Source organism: Bombina bombina, chromosome 4, assembly GCF_027579735.1.
Source record: "Bombina bombina isolate aBomBom1 chromosome 4, aBomBom1.pri, whole genome shotgun sequence".
NCBI lineage: Eukaryota > Metazoa > Chordata > Amphibia > Anura > Bombinatoridae > Bombina > Bombina bombina.
Window position 1 is genome coordinate 1,046,934,188 of NC_069502.1, and position 22,299 is coordinate 1,046,956,486.

The 22,299-nt window shown below is 40.9% G+C and overlaps 1 protein-coding gene across 1 annotated transcript in view; it reads left to right on the top strand.

The window, feature by feature from the left end:
- Positions 1–22,299, top strand: part of TRMT6 (tRNA methyltransferase 6 non-catalytic subunit) — a 254,263-nt gene that overhangs the window by 124,228 nt on the left and 107,736 nt on the right. The window contains exon 8 of the mRNA XM_053712179.1: positions 17,738–17,823. Coding sequence (XP_053568154.1) covers positions 17,738–17,823 — 86 coding nt within the window. The remainder of the gene's footprint in view (positions 1–17,737; positions 17,824–22,299) is intronic.

Genomic DNA, 22,299 nt, shown 5'->3' on the forward strand with positions numbered 1-22,299 from the left:
TTTGTCTAAATTACCAGAACTAAGAGGCAAGCGTGATCACTCTGGGGTGAGAACAGAGTGCGCTGACAATGCTAGGGCCATGTCTGATACTGCGTCACAGCTCGCAGAGCATGAGGACGGAGAGCTTCATTCTGTGGGTGACGGTTCTGATCCAAACAGATTGGACTCAGATATTTCAAATTTTAAATTTAAATTGGAGAACCTCCGTGTATTACTAGGGGAGGTCTTAGCAGCTCTCAACGATTGTAACACCGTTGCAATACCAGAGAAACTGTGTAGGTTGGATAAATACTTTGCGGTACCGGCGAGTACTGACGTTTTTCCTATACCTAAGAGACTAACTGAAATTGTTACTAAGGAGTGGGATAGACCCGGTGTGCCGTTCTCACCCCCTCCAATATTTAGAAAGATGTTTCCAATAGACGCCACCACTCGGGACTTATGGCAGACGGTCCCCAAGGTGGAGGGAGCAGTTTCTACTTTAGCTAAGCGTACCACTATCCCGGTGGAGGATAGCTGTGCTTTCTCAGATCCAATGGATAAAAAATTAGAGGGTTACCTTAAGAAAATGTTTGTTCAACAAGGTTTTATATTACAACCCCTTGCATGTATCGCGCCGATTACGGCTGCGGCAGCATTTTGGATTGAGTCGCTTGAAGAGAACCTTAGTTCATCTACGCTAGACGACATTACGGACAGGCTTAGAGTCCTTAAACTAGCTAATTCCTTCATTTCGGAGGCCGTAGTACATTTAACCAAACTTACGGCTAAGAACTCAGGATTCGCCATACAGGCACGTAGGGCGCTGTGGCTAAAATCCTGGTCAGCTGATGTTACTTCTAAGTCCAAATTACTTAATATACCTTTCAAGGGGCAGTCTTTATTTGGGCCCGGTTTGAAAGAGATTATCGCTGACATTACAGGAGGTAAGGGCCACGCCCTACCTCAAGACAAAGCCAAAGCTAAGGCTAGGCAGTCTAATTTTCGTCCCTTTCGGAACTTTAAAACAGGAGCAGCATCAACCTCCACTGCACCAAAACAAGAAGGAGCTGTTGCTCGTTACAGGCAAGGCTGGAAGCCTAACCAGTCCTGGAACAAGAGCAAGCAGGCCAGGAAACCTGCTGCTGCCCCAAAGACAGCATGAACCGAGAGCCCCCGATCCGGGACCGGATCTAGTGGGGGGCAGACTCTCTCTCTTCGCCCAGGCCTGGGCAAGAGATGTTCAGGATCCCTGGGCACTAGAGATCATATCTCAGGGATACCTTCTAGACTTCAAATTATCTCCCCCAAGAGGGAGATTTCATCTGTCAAGGTTGTCAACAAACCAGATAAAGAAAGAAGCGTTTCTACGCTGCGTACAAGATCTGTTAATAATGGGAGTGATCCATCCGGTTCCGCGGTCGGAACAAGGACAAGGGTTCTACTCAAACCTGTTTGTGGTTCCCAAAAAAGAGGGAACTTTCAGGCCAATCTTAGATTTAAAGATTCTAAACAAATTCCTAAGAGTTCCATCGTTCAAAATGGAAACTATTCGGACAATCTTACCCATGATCCAAGAGGGTCAGTACATGACCACAGTGGATTTAAAGGATGCTTACCTTCACATACCGATCCACAAAGATCATCACCGGTATCTAAGGTTTGCCTTCTTAGACAGGCACTACCAGTTTGTAGCTCTTCCATTCGGATTGGCTACGGCTCCAAGAATCTTCACAAAGGTTCTGGGTGCCCTTCTGGCGGTACTAAGACCGCGAGGGATTTCGGTAGCTCCATACCTAGACGACATTCTAATACAAGCTTCAAGCTTTCAAACTGCCAAGTCTCATACAGAGTTAGTTCTGGCATTTCTAAGGTCGCATGGATGGAAAGTGAACGAAAAGAAGAGTTCTCTTTTTCCTCTCACAAGAGTTCCATTCTTGGGGACTCTTATAGATTCTGTAGAAATGAAGATTTACCTGACAGAGGACAGGTTAACAAAGCTTCAAAATGCATGCCGTGTCCTTCATTCCATTCAACACCCGTCAGTAGCTCAATGCATGGAGGTGATCGGCTTAATGGTAGCGGCAATGGACATAGTACCTTTTGCACGCCTACACCTCTGACCTCTGCAATTATGCATGCTAAGTCAGTGGAATGGGGATTACTCAGATTTGTCCCCTACTCTGAATCTGAATCAAGAGACCAGAAATTCTCTTCTATGGTGGCTTCATCGGCCACACCTGTCCAGGGGGATGCCATTCAGCAGGCCAGACTGGACAATTGTAACAACAGACGCCAGCCTACTAGGTTGGGGCGCTGTCTGGAATTCTCTGAAGGCTCAGGGACTATGGAATCAGGAGGAGAGTCTCCTTCCAATAAACATTCTGGAATTGAGGGCAGTTCTCAATGCCCTTCTAGCTTGGCCCCAATTAACAACTCGGGGGTTCATCAGGTTTCAGTCGGACAACATCACGACTGTAGCTTACATCAACCATCAGGGAGGGACAAGAAGCTCCCTAGCAATGGTGGAAGTATCAAAGATAATTCGCTGGGCAGAGTCTCACTCTTGCCACCTGTCAGCAATCCACATCCCGGGAGTGGAGAACTGGGAGGCGGATTTCTTGAGTCGCCAGACTTTTCATCCGGGGGAGTGGGAACTTCATCCGGAGGTCTTTGCCCAAATACTTCGACGTTGGGGCAAACCAGAGATAGATCTCATGGCGTCTCGCCAGAACGCCAAACTTCCTCGCTACGGGTCCAGATCCAGGGATCCGGGAGCGGTTCTGATAGATGCTTTGACAGCACCTTGGAACTTCGGGATGGCTTATGTGTTTCCACCCTTTCCGCTGCTTCCTCGATTGATTGCCAAAATCAAGCAGGAGAGAGCATCAGTGATTCTAATAGCGCCTGCATGGCCACGCAGGACTTGGTATGCAGATCTAGTGGACATGTCATCCTGTCCGCCTTGGTCTCTACCTCTAAGACAGGACCTTCTGATACAGGGTCCATTCAAACATCAAAATCTAACTTCTCTGAAGCTGACTGCTTGGAAATTGAACGTTTGATTTTATCAAAACGTGGTTTTTCTGAGTCGGTTATTGATACCCTGATACAGGCTAGGAAGCCTGTTACCAGAAAGATTTACCATAAAATATGGCGTAAATACCTATACTGGTGCGAATCCAAACATTACTCCTGGAGTAAGGTTAGGATCTCTAGGATATTGTCTTTTCTACAAGAAGGATTAGAAAAGGGTTTATCAGCTAGTTCATTAAAGGGACAGATTTCAGCTCTGTCCATCTTGTTACACAGGCGTCTGTCAGAAAATCCAGACGTCCAGGCTTTTTGTCAGGCTTTAGCTAGGATCAAGCCTGTGTTTAAAGCTGTTGCTCCGCCATGGAGTTTAAACTTAGTTCTTAACGTTTTACAGGGTGTTCCATTTGAACCCCTTCATTCCATTGATATAAAATTGTTATCTTGGAAAGTTCTGTTTTTAATGGCTATTTCCTCGGCTCGAAGAGTCTCTGAGTTATCAGCCTTACATTGTGATTCTCCTTATCTGATTTTTCACTCAGACAAGGTAGTTCTGCGTACTAAACCTGGGTTCTTACCTAAGGTGGTCACTAACAGGAATATCAATCAAGAGATTGTTGTTCCATCCTTGTGTCCAAATCCTTCTTCAAAGAAGGAACGTCTTCTACACAATCTGGATGTAGTTCGTGCCCTCAAGTTCTACTTGCAGGCAACTAAAGATTTTCGCCAAACTTCTTCCCTGTTTGTCGTTTATTCTGGACAGAGGAGAGGTCAAAAAGCTTCTGCTACCTCTCTCTCTTTTTGGCTTCGTAGCATAATACGTTTAGCCTATGAGACTGCTGGTCAGCAGCCTCCTGAAAGAATTACAGCTCACTCCACTAGAGCTGTGGCTTCCACTTGGGCCTTTAAGAATGAGGCCTCTGTTGAACAGATTTGCAAGGCTGCAACTTGGTCTTCGCTTCATACTTTTTCCAAATTTTACAAATTTGACACTTTTGCTTCTTCGGAGGCTATTTTTGGGAGAAAGGTTCTTCAGGCAGTGGTTCCTTCTATATAATGAGCCTGCCTATCCCTCCCGTCATCCGTGTACTTTTGCTTTGGTATTGGTATCCCAGAAGTAATGATGACCCGTGGACTGATCACACATAACAGAAGAAAACATAATTTATGCTTACCTGATAAATTCCTTTCTTCTGTTGTGTGATCAGTCCACGGCCCGCCCTGTTTTAAGGCAGGTAAATATCTTTTAAATTATACTCCAGTCACCACTTCACCCTTGGTTACTCCTTTCTCGTTGATTCTTGGTCGAATGACTGGGACTGACGTAGAGGGGAGGAGCTATATGCAGCTCTGCTGGGTGAATCCTCTTGCATTTCCTGTTGGGGAGGAGTTATATCCCAGAAGTAATGATGACCCGTGGACTGATCACACAACAGAAGAAAGGAATTTATCAGGTAAGCATAAATTATGTTTTTCCATTCTTCTCTCCAAGTATTGGTGATTGGTTTATGGACAGATATACAGTATAAAATAAAGAAGCATGTATATGTACGCAATGTGATAAAGTAATGAGATCAGATTATATCTACAAGCACAACCCATTTTATTATGTTATGACTTCAAAACACAAAATCAGCTCATTCATATACACAAATAAGCCTTAAAAAAGCATACATTTTATACTCTGCAGCTGGTTAAAAAAGTAATTGAAAACACATTAAGGGAAAAGCAATGTTATAGTATACTGTCCCTTTAAGTTTTATGCAATGTTTGTGTATCTCCAGATTTTATACAAATAAGACAATTAGCATATTATCTATACACAGTACCTAAATAATTTATATATAGTATATAAGAACAAAGCCTGTAAACTTGGCATATGGAATGCAGCATATGTACTTATCCAGCAGACTGCACTGTAGCCCCAAGAGAAAAATCTCTTCCTCCCACGCACAATCATTTTGCACAGTATCTTCTCCCCAAAGCAAGAGCATTGCATCATTAAAGCATCTATAAAATGTTCATCTGAAATGTGTTGCTGACTACTAGTGTTCATTCACTGATGGCCTCAGATCTCTGTGTCTATATCTATGTTCATGTATATTACTAGGAGTATAAGATCTAGAATTATGAGTCTAGAGAAGCAGTCATTTCTCAGTGATCCTAAACTTGAGCAGTGGATTATTTTATCCTCTTGGTTATAGCCATATGAATATGTCATGTTAAATAAGAAATGCAGATTGAGATAATTGCTAAGATATAAGGACTTTGTGATGAGATCATTTTAAAGCCGCTCTACCCACTTTGTTTTCATTAAATTAATATATTGGCTGGTCTGTGTTATGTTAAGATTTTCTGCCTAAAGTTCCTTACAATATCGCAACAAAAACTGTATTTATTATTTGGGATCCGATTTAAAAGGAAATGAAAGTCGAAATGAAACTTTCATGGTTCCAATAGATATAGATCATGCAATTGTATGAGACCTTTCAATTTACTTTCTCTCTTGGTATCTGTTGTTGAAAAGCAATTTGGCAGCAACAATGCACTAATGGAAGCTAACTGGTGATTGGTGGCAACACACATATGCCACTTATCATTGGCTCACCATATGTGTTCAGCAAGCTCCCTGTATTGCGTTGCTGCTCTGGAACTGACTTTTAACTATGTGTTTAACTTTTTTTTTTTTTTTTTTTTTTTTTTTTAATTACCTCAGCACAGACAGGTAGTTCTGCTTGTTCTGAAAGTTTTATGCCCAGGGACCAGGACGGAACTGGTGCAGCTGCACCAGGGCCAATAGCATAGCCATGTGTAGATTGTATACAATCCTAATGCAGGGCAGCCTTTTATTAGTGCAGGTTTATCTGTCTATCCTCAAAATCATTATACACAGCAGCATGTATATTACTATTTCTTACTTCTGAGTTACCTATGGGGGGCCCAGAAATGTTTTGCACCAGGGCCCTTTGTTGAGTAGGTCCACTACTGCTAGAGACTCTAGATCCTCAGAGAATGAACTAAAGACTATAACTACTTACTTTGCTTCTTGTAAATTTGGGCCCTATTGTTAGGTGTTTTGAGGCACTAACGAGGAAGCACTCCACATTGATTTAACCTGATGTCCTTTTGTAAAGCAAACTCATGGAGTTTACTTAGGTTTGGGTCTTTACGTTAACCTTGGGGTTACCAAAAAAAGCTTTGTTACATATATATGTTAGACATGAAACTCAACTTTTATTTCTTTCCTGATTCAGAGTGTAAAACTTTTGTCCCCCCAATTTATTTCTATTATCAAATTTACTTTGTTCTGTTGTTATCCTTTGTTGAAAAGCAGGTAGGTAGATTTAGAACCATGCATGTGTCTGAAGCACTAGATGACAGCAGTGTTTCATGCTGTACTGTTCCCCAGGCACTTGCAAACTACTTACCTACTTAGCTCAGTTGGTAAATGCCCTGACTACAAAAAAGCCTGTTTAAAAGATCCAAGGTCACAGGTTCAAATCCCGGCAGAGCCGACTCAGCCCTTCATCCTTCCGAGGTCGATAAAATGAGTACCATTAAATTGGGTAATAATAACAACTATTACTATTCAGCTGCCGATTTGGTTAATTCCGAGAGCAAGCGCTGAAAAAGCGCTTTGAGTCCCACTGGGAGAAAGGCGCTATATAAATACTAGTTATTATTATTATTATTATTATTATTCTCTTCAACAAAGAATATCATGAGAACAAAGCAAATTTGATAATAGAACTAAACTGAAAACTTTATTTTTATAATTGTATGTTCTTTATGAATCATGAAAAGAAAAATGGGGGGTTTCGTGCCCCTTTGAGATAGGATGTGATACTAGTGGTAATCATTCTTTTCTACCGATTCTTGCTGTCTTTATTTAAATTTTTTCCTAATTTCCCCCCAATCAATTTCCTCTCTCTCTGTCCTGGATAGAGCAACTGGTAAAGGTGATGTCTTGCAAAATAATTGCTGTCAACACCTTTGAGGATTCAAGGTGCCTAGCACCTCTCTAGAAAAATTAACTGTATTTTTAGAAACGTTTCAGTCTAACAAAGTAAAGTATGTATTTTATAATTGCTTAGTATTAGGAATATGTTCATAGTTTTACAGTCTAGTAACCAAGCACACTTTAATGTGACAACTTTACAGAACAATTTTCAATATAAATGTCACATTTACATATAAATAGTATAGTTACTGTGTTACCAGACAGCTTTTAAACATAGTCCCCCTGGTGAACAAAGGTCAAACTCATTAATTTAGGGGCTCTCAACTTGTGTTCCGTGGAAATCCATTCTATATTAAAGGTTCCTCATGGAAATTACCAGATTACTTTTTCTTTGTATAAAGTTATCTGCATAGAGTGGAATGATAGCAGCATAAGCTGTATGTAGTTGTTCTTCTGAATTTTGAATCAGAAATAGGAATTTGAAGGCTTTAGCTAAGAATTACAGGTAATCATTATGCACTTCCTTTATAGGATTTATTCAGTTGTTGCTGGAGCATGGTATATTTTCCATATTATTAATTGTTTTTGTAAACTGTGTTTGTGCTTTGTGAAATATCATAGCCATTTTTTTACTCCCACCTGAAAAACAGCCTTTCCTCTGTAGTGGTGCAGGAGAAATAATTCTTCAGAGGAAGCTTTTCTTTATATATCTACGAAAAAGCTGTGGATGATGATTTACTGATTTCCAAAATACTTGTGCCCCCATCTTGAAACCAAGGGAATGGTGACATGGTTCTAGAGTTATATTTATGATCTCTGATTGATTTAATGCAGAACTTAAATTCTCTAGTTTGTTAGAACACCTTATTTTTGTATTACTGACCCCTTTGCATTAAACACATAGGTAAAATCCGTCTTGGGTGCCACAACCCAAATAGGGGTTAGCAGCTACAACTGCTGCCGCTTCTGATTAGCTCACCGACTGTATCCCACTCAGTAGTTGTAATACTACTTTTTGTGGGAGTTGGTCAGTAACTCAAGGTCATTAACTAATTAGATTGCGTCCCTTTAACTGTTTGTGTTTTAGCCAGCTCCAAACAGTGTCTGTACTGTAATAATGTGTAAATGTGTATTTGTTTACTAAGTTATCAAGATGCACTAATACTTCAATGCAGTTTTGTTGGACACTTTACTTAGCCTCCAGTATGTCTCTCTCTGCTGACAGCAAATAGTACACAGGCTGATTCACATCATTATTTCAATCTTCCTTTTTTATTGTCTATTGCCAGTTATGGCTAGCATCCTTGCACATGGGGGGCATATAAATGTATGGCTATTAAAGGGACAGTCTACACCTATAACAACCTTAGCCCATAGCTACGATCTCTAGCTGTCAAGTTTAATGAACCCCTGCATCCGTTTTTTCGGTTTGTCACTCACCAACATTTTCGTAAAATAGCTTCTCATCCTACCTTATAGAGCGGTTCTCTTTTTCTACAACACTCGTTCATGTAGCACCCAGTGACGTAATAGGACTCAAATATGCATGCGCATCTTCGTACAGCTTGAAACTGGAAGTCTCTCTGCGTTATAGGAGTAAACACAAAAACGCTCCCTTTACTTGCAGTTCCTCCATTTCAACAATTCTGACATTCTGATATTTCAATGCGGCAGAAACATAGAGCGATCTTTTTGTTCCGGATATTTTGTTCCCAGTGATGTTGTGCATGCACGAAGCACCGAAAGCGCAAAACAGTATTTTAATCAGTAATGCATTTTCCATTGGACCATTGAAAATAACAGAGTTGGTGATGTATAGGGTAGGCGGAGGTGAGTGGCCATTTCAAACCGTCGGAATATAACTTTTGATTGCAAATAACTCTTGATGTGTAGATAACTCGATACAGTTGCAGGGGTGAGTAATGCAAATCAGAAACAAATCTAGCAGATGGACTAAGGTTGTTATAGGTGTAGACTGTCCCTTTAAACAAACAAACAATATATTATAGATTAAGGTAAGGTTGCAGGGTCAATTTTTGCTGTTCTTCCCTCCAGAGGGCTCTTATGAGTTGTGGTCGCACCAAAGCACACATTTTTAGTTACACTTTTTCCTAGGGCCACAAAAACTGTGGCACACACTTTTATTTCTGTTTTTACTGAAGGGCCACAAAAACTTGTACCAAGGGCCACATGTAGCCCTCGGGCCGGCAATTTGCTATTCCGTGTCTATGCTTTGAAGTTTATCTGTGTAACTCCTTTTCTTTCCAATGGCATGGAGAGTCCACAAATCCAGTGCAACTCCTTTCATGTAATTGGCAAGAGTCCATGAGCTAGTGACGTATGGGATATACAATCCTACCAGGAGGGACAAAGTTTCCCAAACCTCAAAATGCCTATAAATACACCCCTCACCACACCCACAATTCAGTTTAATGAATAGCCAAGTAGTGGGGTGATAGAAAAAGGAGTAAAAAGCATCAAAAATAGGAACTGGAAATATAATTGAGCTTTATACAAAAAAACATAACCCCCATAAAAATGGTGGGTCTCATGGACTCTTGTCAATATGAAATAAATTAATTTATCAGGTAAGTTCTTACATAAATTATGTTTTCTTTCATGTAATTGGCAAGAGTCCATGAGCTAGTGACGTATGGGATAGTAATACCCAAGATGTGGTACTCCACAGAAGAGTCACTAGAGAGGGAGGGATAAAAATAAAAACAGCCATTTTCCGCTGAAAAAATTAAATCCACATCCAAAAAAATAAGTTTTTCTCATAATTGAAAAGAAAAAACTTAAAACATAAGCAGAGGAATCAAACTGAAACAGCTGCCTGAAGAACTTTTCTACCAAAAACTGCTTCCGAAGAGGCAAATACATCAAAACGGTAGATCTTAGTAAATGTATGCAAAGAAGACCAAGTTGCTGCTTTGCAAATCTGATCAGCTGAAGCTTCATTCTTAAAAGTCCACGAAGTGGAAACTGATCTAGTAGAATGAGCTGTGATTCTCAGAGGCGGGGCCTGACCCGACTCCAAATAAGCCTGATGAATCAAAAGCTTTAACCAGGATGCCAAGGAAATGGCAGAAGCTTTCTGACCTTTCCTAGAACCAGAAAAGACAACAGACTAGAAGTCTTCCTGAAATCTTTAGTAGCTTCAACATAATATTTCAAAGCTCTTACAACATCCAGAGAATGTAAGGATCTCTCCAAAGAATTCTTAGGATTAGGACACAAAGAGGGAACAACAATTTCCCTATTAATGTTGTTAGAATTCACAACATTAGGTAAAAATTTAAATGAAAACCGCAAAACTGCCTTATCCTGATGGAAAATCAGAAAAGGAGACTCACAAAAAAGAGCAGATAATTCGGAAACTCTTCTAGCAGAAGAGATAGCCAAAAGGAACAACACTTTCCAAGAAAGTAGTTTAATATTCAAAGAATGCATAGGCTCAAAAGGAGGAGCCTGTAAAGCCTTCAAAACCAAATTAAGACTCCAAGGAGGAGAGATTGATTTAATGACAGGGTTGATCGGACCAAAGCCTGCACAAAACAGTGAATATCAGGAAGTTTAGCAATCTTTCTGTGACATAAAACAGAAAGACCAGAGATTTGTCCCTTCAAGGAACTTGCAGACAAACCTTTATCAATACCTTTGTCAATATGAAAGAAATGAATTTATCAGGTAAATTCTTACATAAATTATGTTTTTCTTTCCAATGGCATGGAGAGTCCACAAACCCATTCTAATTACTAGTGGGAATTTAACTCCTGGCCACCAGGAGGAGGCAAAAAACACCCCAGCAAAGCTTTAAGTATACTCCCACTTTCCACAATCCCCCAGTCATTCTTTACCTTGTACATCGGGAGGATGTGTGAAGATGGTGTCTGAAGATATTTAATACTTTAATGCGTTGTTTCCCTGCAAGCAAGGATTGGGGCAATGCTGTGTCCACATAATCCTCTTTAGTAAGAGTTGTGGTGGCTTGTAGCAGTTGGAAGTCGGTGAGGTAGCCTTTGCTTCTCTTCCAACATTTGCCAGCATGCAAGTAGTCCGTCTGAGTGCAAAGATTTCTAGCTTTGCCATTCTATCTCGCAGAGCTCTGTGGCTAAAGTCTTGGTCTGCTGACTTGGTAGTACAGGAAAATTACAATATCTGCAGGACCTGCAGATTGGTAATAGATTACAGCTGCGCTGCCCTAAAGTAGCTCAATGTGTAAAAAAAGAATGGCTTTTTATAAAGACCCTATATAGGTAAAATATATTATTTTAATTGAACTAGTTAGTTTAAAAATACAAAATACAAATCACTGTGCAGAGTAATAATAAAAAAACAATAAAAACAGGGGGCGGAGCCTATGCTTGGAGCGGCAGGACGTGTTTTGGAGAAGCTCCTATCTGTATTATATAAACTTCGCTTTCTATCTTTAATTAAGAAGAGCTATTTCACTACAGATTGTTTTTCTGGGAAGCTAAGTTCGTCTATCTAACATGTTTGAAGTACAGGAGCGGATAACAGACACCCTGACCTATGTTATCCAAGTGAGCCGCGCATTGTTTGTCAGTAGCGTGGCTAGGGCTGCCGAATATATTTCCCCACTAGGCCTCTGGGTCTAAACGTACACAGATACGATTATTAGAACTGTGCTGAAGCAAGCACCCCTACAAGAGTTTATCATGGAGGTACGATTAACCTACAGAATAATAGAGTTTCTCAATGTTCATCTCTCTCGTGTGGAGGAGGAAATGACCGAAGTCTTGAACCTATCTATGAAGGGGATTTCTACAGAAGGAACGATTGACCTAGAGAAAGCTCCTCATCTGGAACTTAAAAAGGCTCCCTTATCCCAACCGTCATCATATATAGATGGGGAGGCTTCACCTAAAGAATTGGAGACAGGATTTGATAGCCAGGAGTCTGACACCACAGCCCGGCTAGGAACGCACCCGCAACAAGGGACCATTGCGCCGGAGGCACTTTGGAAAGTAAAGCTGAACAAAATTCATGGGTTACTGCAAGATGCCACCCCAGACGAATACAGCCGCCAAAAGTTTAATACCATTGATAACACCTACCGGTCCGCTGTGCACCATGCTAGAGGGGACCCTTTTGAGCTTACCCTCCCTGTCTGTGGAGGAGCCGCCGGAACCCGCTGCGAGGCGGCCGATCATGGCGGGTAAAGCAGCTTATTTGGAACAGGGTCCTAGTCAGGGTATGACTTTGCACTTAAAGAGTCTGGTGATGCAGGTGTCATGGAGCTGGAGATCGGGAGGAATTGAGGAGGCTGCATTGAGTATGTCCCATTGTCGTGTCTCTCCACCAGAGACTGTCAGGGAAGGACTGCGCCATATCTTGTTCTACCTTTGTCTTCGTTTGCAGACTTATTGTTGCCCCAGCGCTTACGTAGCTGTTGGGGTTGGTTAATATATTAACTCAGTGCCAGATAAAGCCGGACTCTGTTAATCAGCCTGTATGATGTCTGTTGGGACCCTCTAAATACCCTACAAGTAACTGTTATTGATGATGTTCAGTTTCTTTTTATCTTTCTCTATCTTTGCATACTTTGATTAATCTTATTTAGTTATATATATATATATATATATATATCCCTTCAGTAGCATGTATATTCATGTTTTTTACGTTTCCCAGTTATTTAGGCGTGATAGATGTAGAGATATAAAGATGTCTAAATTAGGAGGATTGTAACTTTAGATATATTAGAAGAAGGGTCAAGATCCCAGCAAGAATTCTCTTTATAGATATGTATGTGTATATGGAGGGCAACCTAAGAGAGGAAGTTCATATATATTTCCTGTTATTTAAACTATATACTTGCCTATTGTTTATTGAGATGCTTCATAGACAGTACAATAGGTATCTCTCATATATAGGCTAAATCCCATTTAGGATTTCTAAATATTCATAGAGCTTGCAGGGCCAGTTTTATAAGAGTATTTGCCACTTCTTCAGCCTTTCAGGCATGCTGGGATATGCTCCCAATTTTATTTCATTTACTGTCCCTTCCAAGAGTATATATATATATATATATATATATATATATATATATATATATATATATATATATATATATGGCACAATATGACAGGCCCTCCATTATAGTTAGATCATGGTATGTTAGCCCCTTATAGATGATAACTAATATTATATTTTATTAGCTAAATCAGTTACTTAGGAATATATATATATATATACAATTCAGTATGCATTTTTGTCAAGGGTATATCAGTTGGGTTTTTTCATTATCAAGTGTTAAGAGTACTTTATAATTTCATAATCAGAATAGAAGTTTTTCTCTTTATTTGCCCCCTCTCCCTACAGAACCCAGTAGTTATGTCAGTGTAGCCCTCCAGGGACATTCTTAAATATTCATAACGCTTACTGGCTCAGGTTTCTTAGAGCAACTACTAAGTTTTATGTTTCTCTAACCCTTTTACAGTCTCCTCCATGTATGGATGTATGGCATATTTTAACAGGCCCTCCTCTATAGTGTTGGCGGTTTGGAAAGTGCCGCTCCTAAACTGGGTTCAGTGAACTCCTGCGGCGTCAATTTCCTGAATAAACCGCCAACACTATAGAGACCAAGAGGGGAAACAGTGGATCCGAGGTTCTGATACGATCTCAGGAGGACAACATACGGCATCCGGTGATTTCCCCTGTACTTTCTCTCGTCCACCTCTGCAGCTTTACAACTTCAAACTATTGCAGCTAACATTGGCTAAAGACGAAACCGTTTAACCAGGCATTTATATACAACTAACCAACGAACTCATAACAGCTAATATAAGACTGCTAAATAAGACTGTTTCTCTGTTATATCAAAAAACTGACTTTTGCTTTGCAAACTAGTGCTACACTGTTACATATATCTTGTAGGTCCAGACATTGAGTTTGTGCTATTTATGCTTTTTGATTTGCAATGTTGTGTTTTTTTTGTTTTTTATTACTGTGCACAGTGATTTCTATTTTTAAACTAACTAGTTCAATTAAAATAATATATTTTACCTATATAGGGTCTTTACAAAAAGCCATTTTTTTACACATTAAGTTACTTTAGGGCAGCGCAGCTGTAATCTATTACCAATCTGCAGGTCCTGCAGATATTGTAATTTTCCTGTACTAACATTGTTAAGGTTTTGTGGGGAAACCTTCCTCTTTACAGCAGCTTTGTGTATTAGATCTCAGCGCTGGGTTGTCTTTTCTACTTTTATCTGCTGACTTGGTATCCAAGTCTAAACTTCTGTCTCTTCCATTTAAGGGTAAGACTTTATTTGGTCCTGGTCTGGCTGAAATCATTTCCACAGTCACAGGTGGATAGGGAGCTTTTCTGCCACATGATAAGAAGGTTAGACCTAAAGGTTGCCAACTTCTAATTTTCGTTCCTTTCGCAACTTCAAGGGACAAAAATCATCCTCTTCTTCCAAGCCTGAGCAAGCCAAAACCTCATAGAGGTCTAACCAGCCTTGGAATTATAGTAAGCAATCCAATAAGCCTTCTTTTCAGAAAAAATCAGCATGAAGGGTCCGCCCCGATCCAATCTCAAATCAAGTAGGGAGCAGTCTTTACTTCTTTCAGCAGGCTTGGATTTGCAATGTCCCTGATCATTGAGCAGTGGATGTAGTCTCCCCGGGATAAAGAATAGGATTTAAAATTTATCCTGTCAGGATTATCTGCAAACCAGATAAAGGAGAGAGGCTTTCTTAAATTGTGTCCAGGATCTCACTTCTCTAGGAGTGATTGTCCCTGTTCCTCTGGTGGTTCCCAAGAAAGAGGGAACTTTTCGACCCATTTTAGACATCGTTTCTCAACAAATTTCTCAGGGTTCCGTCCTTCAAAATGGAGACTATCTGTTCTATTCTCCCTTTAGTTCAGGAGGGTCAGTTCATGACTACCATCGACCTGAAGGATGCATATCTTTATGTTCCTATTCACAAGGAACATTTCCAATACCTGTGGTTTGCCTTTTTTGGACAAAGACTCCAATTTGTAGCCCTACCTTTTGGCCTAGCCACTGCCCCTCAAATCTTTACGAAGGTTCTAGAGGCTCTTCTGGCAGTGGCCAGATCTCAAGGAATTGCGGTGGCACCATACCTGGATGATATCTTGGTCCAGGCGCCATCTTTTTATTTAGCAAGATCGCATATGGATTCTCTGTTGTTGATTCTCCGCTCTCACAGGTGGAAGGTGAATCTGGAAAAGAGTTCCTTGGTGCCAAATACCAGGGTATGTTTTTTGGGAACGATCATAGACTCAATCTCCATGAAGATTTTCTTGATGGTGGTCAGAAAATCCAAACTTCTTGCTGTGTGTCTTTCTCTTCTATCCTCTGTCCGTCCATCAGTGGCACTGTGTATGGAAGTAATTGGTCTAATGGTGGCTTCCATGGACATTTTTGCTCGTTTCCATCCGAGACCTCTACAGTTAGGCATGCTCAGACAATGGAATGGAGAGCACTCGGACCTCTCTCAGAGGATGTCTTAGACATCCAGACGAGAGATTCCCTCTCCTGGTGGCTCTCCCAGGACCATCTGTCCCAGGGCACATGCTTCCTGAGACCATCTTGGGAGATTGTGACTACGGATGCCAGCCTTTCCTTTCCAAACTGAGTTTGGTCTGGTTTATCAGATTTCAATCTGACAACGTTACTTCGGTAGTGTATATCAACCACCAGGGAGGAAGACGGAGTTCCTTAGCTATGAGGGAAGTGACTCGCATTCTTCAGTGGGTGGAGTCTCACAATTGTTACATTTCTGCCATCCACATCCCAGGGGTGGACAATTGGGAAGCAGATTATCTGAGCAGGCAGACTTTTCATCCAGGGGAGTGGGCCCTTTATCCGGAAGTATTCTCAATGATAACCCGAAGGTGGGGAGTTCCGGAGTTGGATCTGATGGTGTCTCGTCTAAACACCAAACTTCCAAAATACGGATCAAGATCAAGGGATCAGCAAGCATCTCTGGCGGTTCCATGGGACTTCGGTCTAATCTACTGGTTTCCTCCGTTTGCCCGCCTTCTTCGGGTGATAGCCTGTATCAAACAGGAGCAGGCTTCGGTGATTCTAATTGCTCCAGCTTGGCCTCGCAGAATTTGATTTGCGGACCTGGTGAAGATGTTGTCCTTTCCCATGTGGAAATTGCCTCTGAGGAAGGACCTTCTACTTCAGGGTCCTTTCCTACATCCAAACCTAGATTCTCTGAAGCTGACTGCTTGGAGATTGAATGCCTATTCTTGTCTAGACGAGGTTTTTCCAAAAAGGTTATTGATACCATGAGTCAGGCTCGTAAGCCGGTAAATCGCAAGATTTACCATATAGTTTGGCGTACATACCTTTACTGGTTTGAATCTAGGGGTTTTTGGAGTCAGGTGAGGGTTCCCCGCATACTGTCTTTTCTTCAGGAGTGCCTGGAGAAGGGCTTGTCAGTCAGTACTCTGAAGGGCCAGATCTCTGCCCTTTTGATTCTTTTGAATAAACGTCTGGCCGACTTACCAGATGTTCATTCTTTGGTTCAGGCCTGTGTTTGTCTGTTGCTCCTCCGTGGAGCCTTACTCTTGTTCTTAGGGTTCTGCAGCAGGCTCCGTTTGAGCCTATGCACTCTGTTGATATTAAGTTATTGTCTTAGAAGGTTTTGTTTCTTCTTGCTATTTCTTCTGCTCGTAGAGTCTCAGAGCTTTTGGCTCTACAGTGTGATCCCCCTTATCTTATTTTTCATGCGGATAAGGCGGTCCTTCATACCAAATTGGGATTTCTTTTTAAGGTGGTTTCGGACGCAATATCAATTAGAAAATTGTCGTTCCTTCATTCTGTCCTAATCCTTCTCATGAGGAACGTCTGTTGCATAACTTGCAGGCAACTAGGGATTTACGACAATCTACTGCCCTTTTTGTTGTATTTTCTTGTAAACGTAAGGGTCAGAAGGCCACTTCTTCTACTCTTTCTTTTTGGTTGAGAAGTGTCATTCGGTTGGCCTATGAGACAGCTTGACAACAGCCTCCTGAGAGGATTACGACTCATTCAACTAGGGCTGTTTTTTCTTCCTTGGCCTTTAAAAATTAGGCTTCTGTGGAACAAATCTGCAAGGCGGCCACTTGGTCTTCGTTGCATACTTCTTCCAAATTCTACAAATTAGATATTTTTGCCTCTGCTGAGGCTTCATTGTATGTGCATAAATGTATAATGTAAATAATATAAGATATTAGCATAAACTTATTACCACAGTTCTACCAGTTCTATAACCAATTGACTGTAATGTAATGATGTGTCCTGTATATATGAACTGGTTGAAAACCTCATTTGTCTGCAGCATGAAATGGAGGGATAAGCTTTCTGGGTAGATAGTTTACACAATCCTAACTAATTTAGATCTCTATTCTGTGTCCCTTTTGTTTTCATACATTATTCAGAGCATTTGGTATCCTCATTTTCACCAACAACCATGTGCCCTTACTGTAACTGGGCTCCAAAACATTTTGTAATAAAATATTTAATGTAATGTATATGAATTATACTTGCAGAGAAATTCTGCACTTTAAATAGACCATAAACTGTCAACTGTATAAAGAATATCCTTTAAATTGCTTCATAACCACCTTTTTCTCATTTGATGTTTGACTTGCTCTAATTTGTTTTTACATTTATTTCAGGCAGTTTCTTTATGGGTTGTTGTGCTGTATCCTGACATTTTGTAAAGTGCTGTCATTTTACTTCTAGTAGAAGAGGATATTAATTAACTTTTTTTTTAGGTAGTAGAAAAGAAACGAAAACAAGATGAAAGAAGAAAAAAGGAATCAGAAGCAGCTGTTTTATTGCAGCATAGGAATGCAGATGGGTGAGTTTTGTATATATTTGTTAAAGGGATATGAAACCCAAAAATCTTTCTTTTGTTATGCAGATAGATCATACAATTTTAAAAAAATATCTAATTTGTCAATATATCTTTGTTCTGTTGGTATCTTTTGTTGAAAAGCATTAATGTATGCTTAGGATCCAGTCCATTTGCATGAGCACTACATGGCGGCACTATTTCCTGCCATGTAGTGCAACCACCTAGGTTGTGTGTGTATGTAGTATGTGTGTGTGTGTGTGTATATGTATGTGTGTGTGTATATATATATATATATATATATATATATATATATATATATATATATATATATATATATATATTTATTATTTTATTTTATTTTCTCCAACATAGGTGTGTCCGGTCCACGGCGTCATCCTTACTTGTGGGATATTCTCTTCCCCAACAGGAAATGGCAAAGAGCCCAGCAAAGCTGGTCACATGATCCCTCCTAGGCTCCGCCTACCCCAGTCATTCTCTTTGCCGTTGTACAGGCAACATCTCCACGGAGATGGCTTAGAGTTTTTTAGTGTTTAACTGTAGTTTTTATTATTCAATCAAGAGTTTGTTATTTTGAAATAGTGCTGGTATGTACTATTTACTCAGAAACAGAAAAGAGATGAAGATTTCTGTTTGTATGAGGAAAATGATTTTAGCAACCGTCACTAAAATCCATGGCTGTTCCACACAGGACTGTTGAGAGCAATTAACTTCAGTTGGGGGAACAGTGAGCAGTCTCTTGCTGCTTGAGGTATGACACATTCTAACAAGACGATGTAATGCTGGAAGCTGTCATTTTCCCTATGGGATCCGGTAAGCCATGTTTATTACGATCGTAAATAAGGGCTTCACAAGGGCTTATTAAGACTGTAGACTTTTTCTGGGCTAAATCGATTCATTATGAACACATATTTAGCCTTGAGGAATCATTTTATTTGGGTATTTTGATATAATAATATCGGCAGGCACTGTTTTAGACACCTTATTCTTTAGGGGCTTTCCCAAAGCATAGGCAGAGCCTCATTTTCGCGCCGGTGTTGCGCACTTGTTTTTGAGAGGCATGGCATGCAGTCGCATGTGAGAGGAGCTCTGATACTAGAAAAGACTTTCTGAAGGCGTCATTTGGTATCGTATTCCCCTTTGGGCTTGGTTGGGTCTCAGCAAAGCAGATACCAGGGACTGTAAAGGGGTTAAAGTTCAAAACGGCTCCGGTTCCGTTATTTTAAGGGTTAAAGCTTCCAAATTTGGTGTGCAATACTTTTAAGGCTTTAAGACACTGTGGTGAAAATTTGGTGAATTTTGAACAATTCCTTCATGTTTTTTCGCAATTGCAGTAATAAAGTGTGTTCAGTTTAAAATTTAAAGTGACAGTAACGGTTTTATTTTAAAACGTTTTTTGTACTTTGTTATCAAGTTTATGCCTGTTTAACATGTCTGAACTACCAGATAGACTGTGTTCTGAATGTGGGGAAGCCAGAATTCCTATTCATTTAAATAAATGTGATTTATGTGACAATGACAATGATGCCCAAGATGATTCCTCAAGTGAGGGGAGTAAGCATGGTACTGCATCATTCCCTCCTTCGTCTACACGAGTCTTGCCCACTCAGGAGGCCCCTAGTACATCTAGCGCGCCAATACTCCTTACTATGCAACAATTAACGGCTGTAATGGATAATTCTGTCAAAAACATTTTAGCCAAAATGAACACTTATCAGCGTAAGCGCGACTGCTCTGTTTTAGATACTGAAGAGCATGACGACGCTGATAATAATGTTTCTGAAGGGCCCCTAACCCAGTCTGATGGGGCCAGGGAGGTTTTGTCTGAGGGAGAAATTACTGATTCAGGGAACATTTCTCAACAAGCTGAACCTGATGTGATTACATTTAAATTTAAGTTGGAACATCTCCGCATTCTGCTTAAGGAGGTATTATCCACTCTGGATGATTGTGACAAGTTGGTCATCCCAGAGAAACTATGTAAAATGGACAAGTTCCTAGAGGTGCCGGGGCTCCCAGAAGCTTTTCCTATACCCAAGCGGGTGGCGGACATTGTTAATAAAGAATGGGAAAGGCCCGGTATTCCTTTCGTCCCTCCCCCCATATTTAAAAAATTGTTTCCTATGGTCGACCCCAGAAAGGACTTATGGCAGACAGTCCCCAAGGTCGAGGGAGCGGTTTCCACTTTAAACAAACGCACCACTATACCCATAGAGGATAGTTGTGCTTTCAAAGATCCTATGGATAAAAAATTGGAAGGTTTGCTTAAAAAGATGTTTGTTCAGCAGGGTTACCTTCTACAACCAATTTCATGCGTTGTCCCTGTCGCTACAGCCGCATGTTTCTGGTTCGATGAGCTGATAAAGGCGGTCGATAGTGATTCTCCTCCTTATGAGGAGATTATGGCGGGAAGAATCTCTTCTACCGATAAATATTCTGGAACTGAGAGCGATATTCAATGCTCTCAAGGCTTGGCCTCAGCTAGCGAGGGCCAAGTTCATACGGTTTCAATCAGACAACATGACAACTGTTGCGTACATCAACCATCAGGGGGGAACAAGGAGTTCCCTAGCGATGGAAGAAGTGACCAAAATCATTCTATGGGCGGAGTCTCACTCCTGCCACCTGTCCGCTATCCACATCCCAGGAGTGGAAAATTGGGAAGCGGATTTTCTGAGTCGTCAGACATTGCATCCGGGGGAGTGGGAACTCCATCCGGAAATCTTTGCCCAAGTCACTCAGCTGTGGGGCATTCCAGACATGGATCTGATGGCCTCTCGTCAGAACTTCAAAGTTCCTTGCTACGGGTCCAGATCCAGGGATCCCAAGGCGGCTCTAGTGGATGCACTAGTAGCACCTTGGACCTTCAAACTAGCTTATGTGTTCCCGCCGTTTCCTCTCATCCCCAGGCTGGTAGCCAGGATCAATCAGGAGAGGGCGTCGGTGATCTTGATAGCTCCTGCGTGGCCACGCAGGACTTGGTATGCAGATCTGGTGAATATGTCATCGGCTCCACCTTGGAAGCTACCTTTGAGACGAGACCTTCTTGTTCAGGGTCCGTTCGAACATCCGAACCTGGTTTCACTCCAGCTGACTGCTTGGAGATTGAACGCTTGATCTTATCGAAGCGAGGGTTCTCAGATTCTGTTATCGATACTCTTGTTCAGGCCAGAAAGCCTGTAACTAGAAAGATTTACCACAAAATTTGGAAAATATATATCTGTTGGTGTGAATCTAAAGGATTCCCTTGGGACAAGGTTAAGATTCCTAAGATTCTATCCTTCCTTCAAGAAGGATTGGAAAAAGGATTATCTGCAAGTTCCCTGAAGGGACAGATTTCTGCCTTGTCTGTGTTACTTCACAAAAAGCTGGCAGCTGTGCCAGATGTTCAAGCCTTTGTTCAGGCTCTGGTTAGAATTAAGCCTGTTTACAAACCTTTGACTCCTCCTTGGAGTCTCAATTTAGTTCTTTCAGTTCTTCAGGGGGTTCCGTTTGAACCCTTACATTCCGTTGATATTAAGTTATTATCTTGGAAAGTTTTGTTTTTAGTTGCAATTTCTTCTGCTAGAAGAGTTTCAGAATTATCTGCTCTGCAGTGTTCTCCTCCTTATCTGGTGTTCCATGCAGATAAGGTGGTTTTACGTACTAAACCTGGGTTTCTTCCTAAAGTTGTTTCTAACAAAAACATTAACCAGGAGATTGTCGTACCTTCTCTGTGTCCGAAACCAGTTTCAAAGAAGGAACGTTTGTTGCACAATTTGGATGTTGTTCGCGCTCTAAAATTCTATTTAGATGCTACAAAGGATTTTAGACAAACATCTTCCTTGTTTGTTGTTTATTCCGGTAAAAGGAGAGGTCAAAAAGCAACTTCTACCTCTCTCTCTTTTCTCCAACATAGGTGTGTCCGGTCCACGGCGTCATCCTTACTTGTGGGATATTCTCTTCCCCAACAGGAAATGGCAAAGAGCCCAGCAAAGCTGGTCACATGATCCCTCCTAGGCTCCGCCTACCCCAGTCATTCTCTTTGCCGTTGTACAGGCAACATCTCCACGGAGATGGCTTAGAGTTTTTTAGTGTTTAACTGTAGTTTTTATTATTCAATCAAGAGTTTGTTATTTTGAAATAGTGCTGGTATGTACTATTTACTCAGAAACAGAAAAGAGATGAAGATTTCTGTTTGTATGAGGAAAATGATTTTAGCAACCGTCACTAAAATCCATGGCTGTTCCACACAGGACTGTTGAGAGCAATTAACTTCAGTTGGGGGAACAGTGTGCAGTCTCTTGCTGCTTGAGGTATGACACATTCTAACAAGACGATGTAATGCTGGAAGCTGTCATTTTCCCTATGGGATCCGGTAAGCCATGTTTATTACGATCGTAAATAAGGGCTTCACAAGGGCTTATTAAAACTGTAGACTTTTTCTGGGCTAAATCGATTCATTATTAACACATATTTAGC